The sequence below is a fragment of the Tachypleus tridentatus genome, chromosome 13 (assembly GCF_004210375.1).
Source record: "Tachypleus tridentatus isolate NWPU-2018 chromosome 13, ASM421037v1, whole genome shotgun sequence".
NCBI classification, from domain to species: domain Eukaryota; kingdom Metazoa; phylum Arthropoda; class Merostomata; order Xiphosura; family Limulidae; genus Tachypleus; species Tachypleus tridentatus.
The window spans coordinates 243,804,735-243,817,858 of NC_134837.1; the positions used below are offsets into that span (position 1 = coordinate 243,804,735).

At 37.3% G+C, this 13,124-nt stretch overlaps 1 protein-coding gene across 1 annotated transcript in view; it reads left to right on the forward strand.

Annotated features, from left to right (window-relative positions):
- The window catches only part of LOC143240509 (serine/threonine-protein kinase Chk1-like), a 47,470-nt gene that overhangs the window by 6,982 nt on the left and 27,364 nt on the right, over positions 1-13,124 (forward strand). The window contains 1 exon segment of the mRNA XM_076483042.1: positions 10,947-11,011. Within this exon segment, the coding sequence (XP_076339157.1) occupies positions 10,947-11,011 (65 nt within the window).

Consider the following 13,124-nt stretch of genomic DNA (forward strand, 5'->3'; position numbering starts at 1 on the left):
ACAATAATCCACGAGGCAGTGATCATTTTCCTATAATATTGAGAGAGACTGGCCATGGTCAATGCCACCTGACCTGTATACCCCGGGTGGAAGCTGGATCATGCAGATTGGCCCTCTTTTGTTGCTCTTGCAGAACTTGATCCTGCCATCGTCTGTAAGCCATCAATAAATGACTGTGTAGCAGCAGTAACTGACTGTATTATACAAGCAGCTGCTCAATGTATTCCTAAACCATTGACATGTTTTCAATGACATCCACGTCCTTGGCGGAATCCTGCCTGACACATGGCACAGAAGGCTCAAAAATGGGCCCGTGCATATTCTCGGTGGGCAAGAGGTCAAAGCCAGAAGGAATCTTGGATTATGTTCACAACCAGCATATCTTCTACTACCAGTTCCAAAGTCATGTGAGACAAGATTTGAAAGTTCAGTGGGCAATATATTTCTGTACTCCTCTCGATCTTGCTTTCTGATGGCCAATAAGTAGCTGAAACCCGGAGCATTGCTGATACTCTAGGTGAAAGCTTTTGTCAGGTATCTAGCATTTCTGCTTCTTTCTCCACCTTCTTAGCCATCAAGACTTGGGCAGAGCGATCACCTCTTTCCTTTTGAGCTGATTGTCTCTGACTAATTGTCCCTTTACACTAGTGGAACTCAAACTGGCCCTTCATAGGTCTGGCAGTACATCAGTTGGACCTGATGATATACACTATAAAATGCTGTGCCATCTATCTCCTGCTTCTCTTGCTATTTTTCTGATTGTTCTGGATCTAGCAGGAGAAGATTTTTCCTGATTCCTGGTGCCAGGCTATTGTCCTACCTTTCTCTAAGCCTGGTTATTGCTCGTCTTGTTTGGTTCCTCAAATCAAACAACCTTCTCTTACCCATCCACTGGGAGTTCTGACGACAGCGCTCCACCGTCGACCACCTAATTCGACTTGAAACGTCAATTAGAGGATCATTTCTCAAACTACAACATCATGTATCAATATTTTTGACATTGAGAAGGCTTATGATACAACAAGGAGGTACGGCATTTTGTTAGACCTCCATATATATGAGTTACGTAAGCATTTGCCCATTTTTATTAAAAATGTTTTGATGGACAGGAGATTCCAAGTTTGTGTGGGTTTGACACTTTTTTGTTCTTTTCTATAGGTACTTAGAGTTCCTCAGGGCTGTGTTTAAAGTGTCACACTTTTCAGTATAAAGATTAATGCCATTATTGAACAACTCCCTCTCACTGTTGCAAACGGGCTCTATGTCGACGACTTTCACATCTCATGTCAGTCATCAAATTTTATAATGTTGTAATGTATACATATGATGAAAATTTAGACATTAAACTTATTCTTGACAGCAGTTTCTAAATCTAGGAATTATTCACTAGGGTTAACAACAATTGCTGAACAAATGAATGGTCTATTTAAAATATTAGCTCCCTAATCTTTGTATCAAAGATTATCAATCAATGATTATCATCCCTGCACATGACACATGTAAATATTATATATTTAATATGCAGTAAATCCAGTTATTGACTAAGATTTTGATTTTTCATTCCAAATAAGGTTACATAAATAAAGAACCCATAGGAAATCAAAACCAATGAAGGAAAATATAAGAAGGTGGTATGTTCAAAGATGTTTGGAGCTGTTAGGATACAAGTGCTTGTGCTCTCAGCTGTCAAAAGAAGTTGGAATACAATATGATAAAGAAAGTACTTGCCTCTAGATACTGTGTAATGAAAAATAAACATTTTTTGGCATCATAGACCTCATTACTACACCATTCAATATACATGGTAATAGAATCAGGGGCTGTGATGCTGAAATGCATATACTGACTTGGCAAGAACAGTTAGTTTAATGTTAAATGCAAGAAATTAAGGTGTTTGTTGAAATATGCTCATTTATTTTTAGCATTACAATTAGTCAGCTTATCCTTATTCATCCACTACTTGTAAGGATGATTTTAATAAATTTCTTCACTGTTTCTGTTGATATTTTATTAGCAAATTTCATCCCTTTTTTCTATATTTTTTGCTTGAATCAACTTTCAGGAACTGCAAGTGACTGTGAGATGAACTTATGATCCAGTCTTTTTTGCTTGGTCAGAACACCAACATACCTAGAATTAGAGCCAGCATTTCAATGTGGGCTATTTGGCTAAAGTTAGTGTCCAGTATAATTTCTACTTATTTTAACTTGCATAGAATAGTTTAGTATAATATATAAACAGTATAATATCTGAAGTAGCTTTTGCACATTTACTCACAATAGTGTATCATGAACTTTTAAGTGAATCCATTTGACAAAATGAGGAAGCCAAACACATTTATTTCATAACATTTTAGCAAAAACAAGTAATGCATTTGTTCGATTTTCACACCTTAATGTGTCAGTTGTTTCTTGTAGTATGATCAAGATATTTCATATATCATTTACAAAACTACATATTACTAATATAAGAATAAGTAGTTAACATCTATCTTCTCAACCAGCTTGTGATAAGTACATAGTTTGTGCATGTCTATTATATATAGCAAATAAATCCTAATTTATCTAAACATTTTGGTATTTGAATATGAGTTAGAAAAAAAGATATGGCATTGAACAAGAAGTTATGTTAACACAAGTACATGATATATCTTGTCTTGCTTATTTTATCTTTATTTATTTAACTACACAATAACTAAAAGAACAAAAAAGTAATAATGTACATTTAGTGAGTTTGTCAGGGTGTTTTTCTTTTGCAAGATATTTATTACAAATAGTTGAAGTGTGTGTACTTGCTGATTTAGTGCTGATACTAAAACTTGTTGTACTGGGTACAGTTTTCAGTAACTCAAATGTGGCTAACAACTTCTTTGTTAGTATAGGTCAAGTACTTTAGTTATAGTCTTTGTTATTTTCCCATGTATTTTTTGACAACAGGCTGAAGGTTTAATAGATGAATTGTCTGATGTTACTGTCCTTTATAGTTTCTGATTCATAATGTTTGTAATTTTGGTATTGAGTGATTGGCTGTGTAGTGGTATTTGCTAATTAAGTGATGGCCTAATTAACTGATTGAATTTGATTAATGAATTACAAATATTTCTCAAACTTTGGTATTTACAAGCAAAATATAAGTTGGCAATAGGGTCTTAGGTAGTTGCCTTTCATTTGTTCAGCATTTCTGTAAGAAAGGAGAAGGCTTGTGGTAGGTGTTGCCATACAATTGATTTCCCTCTAGTCAGTGTTAAAAATGAGTGACAGTAGTAGATAGCCTCAGTAGTTTTGTCATAGTCAAGACAGGGTGACCAAGTTTGGCAATACTTTGATTATTTAGATAATGGAATAATTGAAAATAAAGTGGATCAGAAACCTTAATTTGATCAGTTGATTATTTATGGGACTAGTGATTTAATTTTAATTAATCAGTTTCTTGTAATAATGAAAACATAAAGAATTGAAAAACCAATCTCAGTTAGTTAATTGTTATTACGATTAATCAGTTAGTTTACGTGACTCTTGCTGTTTGAAAACTGTTTCTTATGGTTATTAATTTGGAGTTAATGTTAATCATTTATTATCATATGTCTTTCAATAATAGCATTAAATGGTTTTATTGTTGAATTTATTATTAATATAGAACTCATATTATGACTGATATTGAAACATGGTATTTGCTATAGTTACCATAATAGAAGGAAATTGATTTTATCATTTATCTATTCTGCTTTATAATAGGTAATAGTTGTCATCACCTATACTCTTATTTGCATTCACAAATCACTACTGAGAAGGCAACTTCTCAACAGACTCGCCTCTGCTACACTTCTATGTTAAACTTTGAGTGTTCAAGAAGAGGCTGATGTTTTTATAGTGTAGGGTTGATTTCACAAATCGCTTTTAGAACTCTTTCTCACACTCAAAATCATCCACATTTTATCTTCCAATAATCTTAATGTACAGATTATATAACGTAACTTGTGTTATTCTTTTCTCATCTAAGAGTACATAGTGATACACAAGTGTGAATATATTTTTGAGCAAATCATTCTGCTAATGACATAAGTACATACCTAACACATGTAGTTTTTATAACTATTAAATGACTTAAATTGATAATGTAGGCACACGATTCTCTAAGAATGTTAGTGTAATGATTGAAATACACAAATGCAATATCTGATGGACAACATATATTAACAGGGATATACCCCTTGGTGTGGATTCCTGTACGTGGTGAGGGGACCTCCCAGGGAAGGTTCTGTTCTATCTGGTTACCTTCTCTGGGATCTAAACATCCACCCACGTGTTTGCCGTGCGTGGCGACCCGTGAAGGGGAGGAGAGGATCTTGGTGGTTGAGGGGTCCAACCCTAACACACCACTTTGGCCTCGAATTCCTGTAGACGGGTGGCCTTTGGGTGGCCCCCCTTGGGTCAGTCGGCTGGTCCACTTGGGCTAGAGTCAATCAAGTACCAGTGTTGGAAGTTCTCAACGGGTGTTGTGGACATTGTGCCTGATGCTGGTGTTTGGGTATAGTGCTCACGAAACCCTGGCGTTGCTGCATTGTCCTTGCATGACTTTGTAGTGCGTTCCCTTGTAGGGCTCCATGGGGGGTGGGGTCAGTGGGTACCGAAATTTTTTCTTTTTCCTATGGATCCTCCAAAAAATTTAAATAAAATTGTAAAAAAACAGTCAATGGGTAAGCGACCACGTCTTGAATACTCAGAACAGCAATCTTCAACATCAGTAACACACGTTTGAAAACGACACATAACATTAGTTATCCTGAGGCTCGGAAATTGCTGTCCACAACTCTATCTCGGACATATGCTGCTGCACTTCATTCCACAACTACAGTGGGAGTGCAGACAGATCTCTCTGTGCCTCCAAGAGAATTGTTTTCAAAACAAATGAAAAGCCTTTTGACCTTCGTGGTTAAAAAGGTTGATGAATCGACTTCCACACCCATCTCTGTTCCTCCCATACCTTCCAACAAACCTCATGATCCACGTCCTTCAGTTTCAAATACAGGCATTTCTTCTGATACATCTTTTTTCTCCCACCACAAGAGACAAAACAATTATTCGTTCGCGTCCTCAGTCACTGGATTCCCCTTCCAATAACAAAAACCTGCCCACCCGACCCAGAGCAGGATCCATGGAGGTTGATAGACCTCCTCCGACTAAAGACAGTAAAGAAAAAAGACGTGGTCATAAACCGAAGGGTTCTCCAGCCACTTCACCTATCCGTTCTTAAAAATGGCCACCTTGATACAATGGAACTGTCGAGGTTTACGTTCTAATCTGAATGATATCAAAACGCTGATTGCTTCCTACCATCCTGTATGTCTTTCCTCACAAGAAACGTTTCTGAAACCTGCTGATACAGTCACCAGTCGGCAGTTTTCTCTGTACAGAAATGACAGGTTGTGTGATGGACGAGTACGTGGAGGGGTGACACTGTTGGTTGATCAGCATGTCTTTGTCACTCAACACCACCTTGGAGGCCGTAGCCATCCGTGTTTTCTTGGGTCATACCATCACTGTTTGTTCTCTCTACCTGTCACCTGGAGAGACATATGATCAATCAGACCTTGATGCTCTCGTTGAACAGTTGCCGTTTCCCTTTCTACTCCTGGGGGACTTTAATGGACATCATCCCCTCTGGGGAAGTGCTGTTATTGATGGAAGGGGTCGCTCTGTAGAGCGTATGCTCTCTGATCACCATCTTTATCTTTTCAATACTGGTTCTTCCACTTATTTTCATGCACCTAGTCTGTCCTTTACCGCTATTGATCTCTCAGTTTGCTCCCCTTCATTATTCTCCCATTTTTCATGGAGGGTTGACAGTAATCCACTAGGCAGTGACCATTTTCTGATCCTTTTGAGAGAGACTGGCCGTGGTCGATGCCACCCTACCCGCGTGCCCCGGTGGAAGCTGGATCAGGCAGATTGGTCCACTTTCACTGCTTTTGCAGAACTTGATCCTGCCATTGTAAATCAGCCATCAATAGACGACTGTGTAGCAGCGGTAACTGACTGTATTACACATGCAGCTGCTCAGTGTATTCCTAAAACCTCGACACTTTTTCCACGATATCCTCGTCCGTGGTGGAATCCTGCTTGCCACTTAGCACGGAAGGCTCAAAAGTGGGTCTGGGATACTTTTCGTAGATATCCCACACTTTCAAACCGGGTTGCTTTCCAACAGCCCCGTGCACATGCTAGGTGGGTAAGACGTCAAAGCCAGAAGGAATCTTGGATTAAGTTCACAACCAGCATATCTTCTACCACCAGTTCCAAGATCATATGGGACAGGATTCGAAAGGTTAATGGGCACTACAATTCTGTCCCCCTCTTGATGTTACTCTCTGATGGTCAGGAGGTGACTGATGTTCGGAACATCGCTAACACTCTAGGTGTAAGCTTTTGCCGGGTATCAAGCACTTCTGCTTGTTTCTCCACCTTCCTGGCCATCAAGACTCGGGCAGAGCGATCATCTCTTTCCTTTCGAACTGACTGTTTCTTTGATTATAATTGTCCCTTTACCCTGGTGGAACTAAAAATGGCCCTTCATCGGTCTGCCAGTACGTCTGTTGGACCTGATGATATTCATTATGACATGCTGCACCATCTATCTCCTGCTTCTCTTGATGTCCTTCTGATTGTTTTCAACCAGATCTGGCAGGAGAATGTTTTTCCTGATGCCTGGTGCCAGGCTATTATTTTACCTTTCTCTAAGCCAGGGAAAGATCCCAAGATTCCTTCAAACTACCGTCCAATTGCTTTGACGAGCTGTCTCTGTAAGACATTAGAAAGGATGGTTAATGCTCGTCTTGTTTGGTTCCTTGAATCAAACAACTTCCTCTCGCCCACCCAGTGTGGGTTCCGTCGACAGCACTCCACCACAGACCACCTAATTCATCTTGAAACATCTATCAGAGAAGCCTTTCTCAACCGCCAACATCTTGCATCAATATTCTTTGACATAGAGAAGGCTTATGACACAACATGGAGGTATGGCATTTTGCGAGACCTCCATACATATGGGTTACGTGGCCATCTACCCATGTTTATTAAAATTTTTTTAATGGACAGGAGATTCCAAGTTTGTGTGGGTTTGACACTTTCCCGTTCTTTTGTACAGGAACTTGGAGTCCCTTAAGGCTGTGTATTGAGTGTTACACTCTTCAGTATAAAGATGAATGCCATCACTGAAGAACTCCCTCTCACTGTTGCGAATGGGCTGTATGTCAACGACTTTCACATCTCATGTCAGTCGTGAACATGAGATATATTGAGCGGCAACTACAAATCTCCCTCAATTGTGTACGGAAGTGGACTCTGGCGAACGGCTTTAATTTCTCTCTCTCCAAAACTGTATGCATGCACTTTTGCCATCGACGGGGTATTCACCCTGATCCTGAACTTCATATCGGTGAAGTTTTGCTGCCAGTGGTCCTGGAGACCAAGTTCTTGGGGCTTATCTTTGATTGTAAACTGACCTTTATACCACACTTAAAGCAGCTTTGGGTCAAATGCACAAGAGCACTGAACATCCTCCGTGTTCTCTCTTCTACCAGTTGGGGGGCAGATCGCTGTTCAATGTTAAAGGTATATCGTGCTCTTATTAGATCGAAACTCGATTATGGATCAATGGTCTATGGGTCTGCCAGACCCTCGGCCTTAAAGATGCTGGACCCCATTCATCACCAAGGACTTTGACTCTGCACTGGGACTTTCTGTACCTCTCCAATTCAAAGTATATACATTGAATCTCATGAACCTTCTCTACACCTTCGCCGTTTGCAACTATCTTTACAATATACTTCGAAACTTCATTCCTTACCAAAGCATCCCACCTGGAAATGTGTTTTTCTTCCTCGGTGGGCAGTACTTTTTCAGAACAGACGATTTGTCATTCCTCTGTTTGGCCTTCGCATCCGGGCGCAATTGGATGAATTGGGTCTGTCCTTGGATAACATTGCAGATTTCACAGGTCAGCCCATCCCACCATGGCTTATTACAGCCCCCAAATGTGACCTTTCTTTCAGTCACCTAAAAAAGGCAGATACTCCAGATTGGAAGTACCGTCTTTTATTCAATGAATATCTTTGAAACAATCATTCAGTTCCCATTTATACAGATGGTTCCAAATCAGGTAATTCAGCGGGCTCTGCTATGGTTTGCTGTGGGTCATCAGTTGCGTGCAGAATCCCTTCTACAGCTTCTGTGTTCACTACTGAACTATATACCATATCTCTTGCCCTGGATCATATTGCAGCTGAGCAGTACTCCAACTGCACTATTTATACTGATTCGCTTAGTTCTATACTTTCCTTGGAATCGCTACACGTCAGCTCACATCTTATTCTCGCTGATATTCAAACCGACTGGCCCATTTCTCATTAGCAGCTACTTCAATCCAGTTTTTCTGGATACCAGGCCATGTTGGTATTCGCGGGAATGAGCTTGCAGACATGGCAGCTAAATATGTCTGCTTCAGCACCATCACTCCTATACCTATTCCGTACATGGACTATGGTGTTGTCTCCAAGGCTCGGCTCCGTGCCAGCTGGCAGTCCACTTGGAGTGAGCAACGCGACAACAAACTTTTTCAAATCAAACCCAAAATTGGACTTTGGCCATCTAGCTTCCGTAAAGTTCGGAAGGAGGAAGTTGTTCTCACTAGGCTACGCATTGGTCACAGTTTTTTAACTCATCATTTTCTTTTATCTGGAACTGATGCACCAATGTGTAGTTTGTGTAACACTCAAATCACTATCAGCCACGTTTTACTTTCTTGCCATCGTTACAATTCTCAGCGACGGCAATATTTTAAACATATTTTTTCCCAGGGTCAGTCTGTAACATTGGACAGAGTTATTGGTGATGGTGACTCTGTCCACCTTGATAATGTTTTTAATTTTTTAATGGCCATTAATCTTTTTAATCTCATTTAAGTGTTGCATATTTATTCATTACACCTTTTTAATTGTGGTTCCTTTTTTACAGTTTTAATCTCTCTCATTCAATTTGACATTGGACAATGGCCAGAACATTAAATAACTCGACACCAGGACTGGAAAGGCCAACTTCAGGTGACTGATGCTACTGTTTGAACTATCCGTTTGAACTACTCGTTAGTCATTTTGGCGAGTTGTTATTATACTTTTTCTGCATATCATTTCACACTTTTACTACTTTACTTTTTAGTACTGGCCATATTGACTCATAACCTGGAACCAGGACTGGAAAGACCAACTTCAGGTGACTGACGGTGGTTTTTATACTTGTTAGTCTTCCTGGCGGGTTATGCTCATTACCATTCTGCTACAGGTAGTCCTTTACAACTTTGTTGACTGGATGTCAACATTGGTTTTTACGCCATTTTCTGTTTTAATTGCCGTTTTGCTTTTATCTTCAATTACTTTTACAAATTTTATTCCATTTACTTGACTTTTATCTTTTTGCTGGACATTTGGCTACTCATTATTACGATTTTGCAGAGTGTCTTTTAAAACTTTTATTCTTTTACATTTTGATAATAGCTGCTATGACACATAACCCGGAACCAGGACTAGAAAGGCCAACTTCAGGTGATTGACGGTGGTTCTTGAACTTACCTGTTAGTCTTCCTGGCGGGTTATGATCATTGCCATTTTGCTAGAGTAAATATTTTACAACTTTGAAGACTGGATGTCACCTGTGGTTTTTACACCATTTTCTGTTTTAATTGCTGTTTTGTTTTTACCTTCATTTACTTTTACAAATTCTACTCCATTTACTTGACTTTATCTTTTTACTGGACATTTGGCTACTCATTGTTACAATTTTGCTATGTATCTTTTAAAACTTTTATTCTTTTACATTTTGATACTGGTTGCTATGACACATAACCAGGAACCAGGACTGGAAAGACCAACTTCAGGTGACTGACGGTGGTTCTTGAACTTACCTGTTAGTCTTCCTGGCGGGTTATGATCATTACCTTTTTGCTAGAGTAAATACCTTACAACTTCTTATACTCTGCCTTCTATCTTAACATTGTAGACTAGGTGTCAACATTGGTTTTATACTTTTTTGTTTTACCTTCATTTCCATTTATGTCTATTACTACATTTATTTATTTTTTTATTACATTTTTACCGAATGTCTGGTGCAGATAGCCTTGCTGTTTTGTGCCATAAAACACTAAATCAATCAATCAATCAACAGGGATATAAATCTTAATACATATTTTGTTTTCATTAAAGAAAATTTACTGCATTTTAAATATTTTTGTCTAATTTTGGTTGAGAAATAAGAAAAATTACGTTGTCATACATGAATGAGTGTAGGAAAGCCTCTCACACCTAAGCCAGTAAAAATCAAAGTGAGTTTGACTTGCACAATGTTTTGTGAATAAAAATTTTTTCTTCACTGATGTGTTTCTTTCCTTTGTTGATGTGTATTTTTGATCTATGTGCAATATTTTAAAACTATGCAGCTAGTGACTACCTTTGATTACCTTTGGACTTATCTGTTGGTTAATAGTGGGTCTGAATAATGTATTAGATCTTTTGTTTGAGATCAGGTTTGTTCAAAACATTTGACACATGGTCATGTGGAAGTAAGATACACATATGGGTGTTTCAAGTGTTGAACCATGCAGTTCTTCTGTGTTTTGAAATTTCATGTTTTTATGTTGTAAAAATTAATATAATTTACCTTCAGTATGAATGATGGAAACTTTCATATTTTATCAATAAGTTGTTTTGTTTTTTTTAAGGTTAAAAAGAGTTATGTAATATTCTACATTGTTTATACTTAAATCTCGGTTAGTTGTGGCTGTTGTTGATGGCCAATGCAAGATAATCATTTACCTTTAATCATAACGTACTTTAATAATGAAAACTTTAAATTTACTGATTATTGTAACTAGTTTCATGTAAATATATTTTTAAATAGAGCCTGATGTAGGAATGCCTCAACCTGAAGCTCAAAAATATTTTGCACATCTGTTGTCAGGAGTGGTGAGTTTTGTTTATCTATGTTTTGAAGCTAGGTAGTTGGTTTTGTTATTACTTGATGTACAATAAATATTTACAAGACTATAAAATGACACATTTTCATTTAATTGAAGAAGGTGTAAATGAAAGTGGATAAAGTTGTTTCACTTATCATTCATTACTAGAAAATGTGTTCCTAGACATAAAGTATCATGCAAATAATTTCATGTGTAATTATAAGCTAGCATTAAATTAACACAAACTTGTTAGTTTATGCATTGCTTACATGAGATGTTAATTTCAACATGTTTTTTTTTTTCGTGTGTAGGTTATGAAAATGAAACAAAACATTTCCCTTTACACAAATATACAGAGTGAGACAAAAGTAAACATAGAGTTGTTTTATTTATAGCATATTTTCTAACATCTACTCTGATACAAAATTGTAAAATCTTTATTATCTGAGTGCTTCTTTTGATAGATGGACCTTTTTTCTTTAGGGGCAAACTGTCATGGAGTTATAGGGTTTTTATTATTTTGTATCAAGACTTGTTAAACCGACATGTATTTCAGACGTCACGAATCTTGCATATACGATAATTAAATTAATTTTCTAATATTTTTTTAGTACCGAGAATATAATAACTTCTATATATTTAAAAATGGCTGGTGTGGGTAGAGAAAGTACTAGTAGAGGAGCAAACAATGTTTTGACCTTCTTTGATCATTGTCAGGTTCATAAAGAAAGAAAAAGTTACTGACCAGCAGCTGACCACATGTTTGAAGGCAGTTGTGTAATTAAGTGTAGGAATGTAGAGGGCATGCTTAGATGTTGGATATATTTATTAATATACGTATAAAGGTGTTTCTTTGTATTGGTTTATTTTGGGCTTGAGTTGTTGTATAAGTAAGGCTTCTTTAATTTTGCATTTGTTTATGTTTGTTTCTTTATTTAGTATTTGGGGATTTTCTATGGTAATGTTGTGTTTATTTGATTTGCAGTGTTTGAAAACGTGTGAAGGTGACTTTTGTGTTCTTTGAATCTGGTTTCCACTTTTCTACTTGTTTCTCCAATATAGAAGTCGTGGCAGTTATCACAATGTATTTTACAAATAATGTTGGTGTTGTGTTTGTCAGTGTAGTTTTTACATAGTATAGACTTTAGTTTTTTGCCTGGTTTTTGAATAAATTTGGTTTTAACTGGAATGTCATATTTTGTTACTAGTTTTTGCCAAATGTTGGTTATTTTTCTGCTGATGTCAGGAATATATGGTATGCAGCAGTATATTTTTTGATTTGTGAGATATATTTACTTTTGTTGGTTGATTTTGCTTTTTCTCTAGATGTGTGCGTATAATGTTTTCTACGGTTTGTGGAGGAAACTTATTGATGTTGATCAATAAGTTTGAAGTATTGTTTTATTTTGTCTAATTCATCGTTAATTTTATCTGGTGAGCATAGTTTTATGGCTGTGTTTATTCGGTTTCTTAGTATGTTGACTTTTTGTATTATTTTTCATGTGCTGAGTCCCAAGGAATGTAAAGTCCAGTATGGATGATTATTGAGTGGATTCTTGTTTTAAATTGTGTATTAGTTCTTGTAATTTTGAGGTTAAGATATTTGATTGCTTTCTTCCTGTTCACATGTGAAGTTGATGTTGGGATGTATAGAGTTAATGTGATTGAAAAAATTAAGTGTGTGTTCTGTAGATGTGAATCTCACAATTGTGTCATCTACATATCTGTACCACTATAGTGGTGGATGTAATGCTGTGTTAATTGCTTGTGTTTCAACTTGTGTAATAAAAATATTGGCTAGAACTGGTGATACTGGATTGCCCATGCTTAGGCCATTTGTTTGTTTATAGTTGTGGTTGTTGAACCTGAAGTTTGTCTTCATTGTGGTGAATTCTATGAGGGTTGCTAAGTGGTTGCTGGGAATGTCTGTTGATGGGTTAGGGACTTGGATATAGAGTTCTAAGGCTATCTTGCAGGCTTCAGTGGTTGGGACTTCCGTAAAGAGGGATATGACATTGAACCTGACCATTAAGGTTTTATGACTAAGTTTATTAAGGTTAGATTTGAAATTAAGAGTCTTTGATGAACGAGCTGGCTGATGTTACCTATTTGGAGAATGC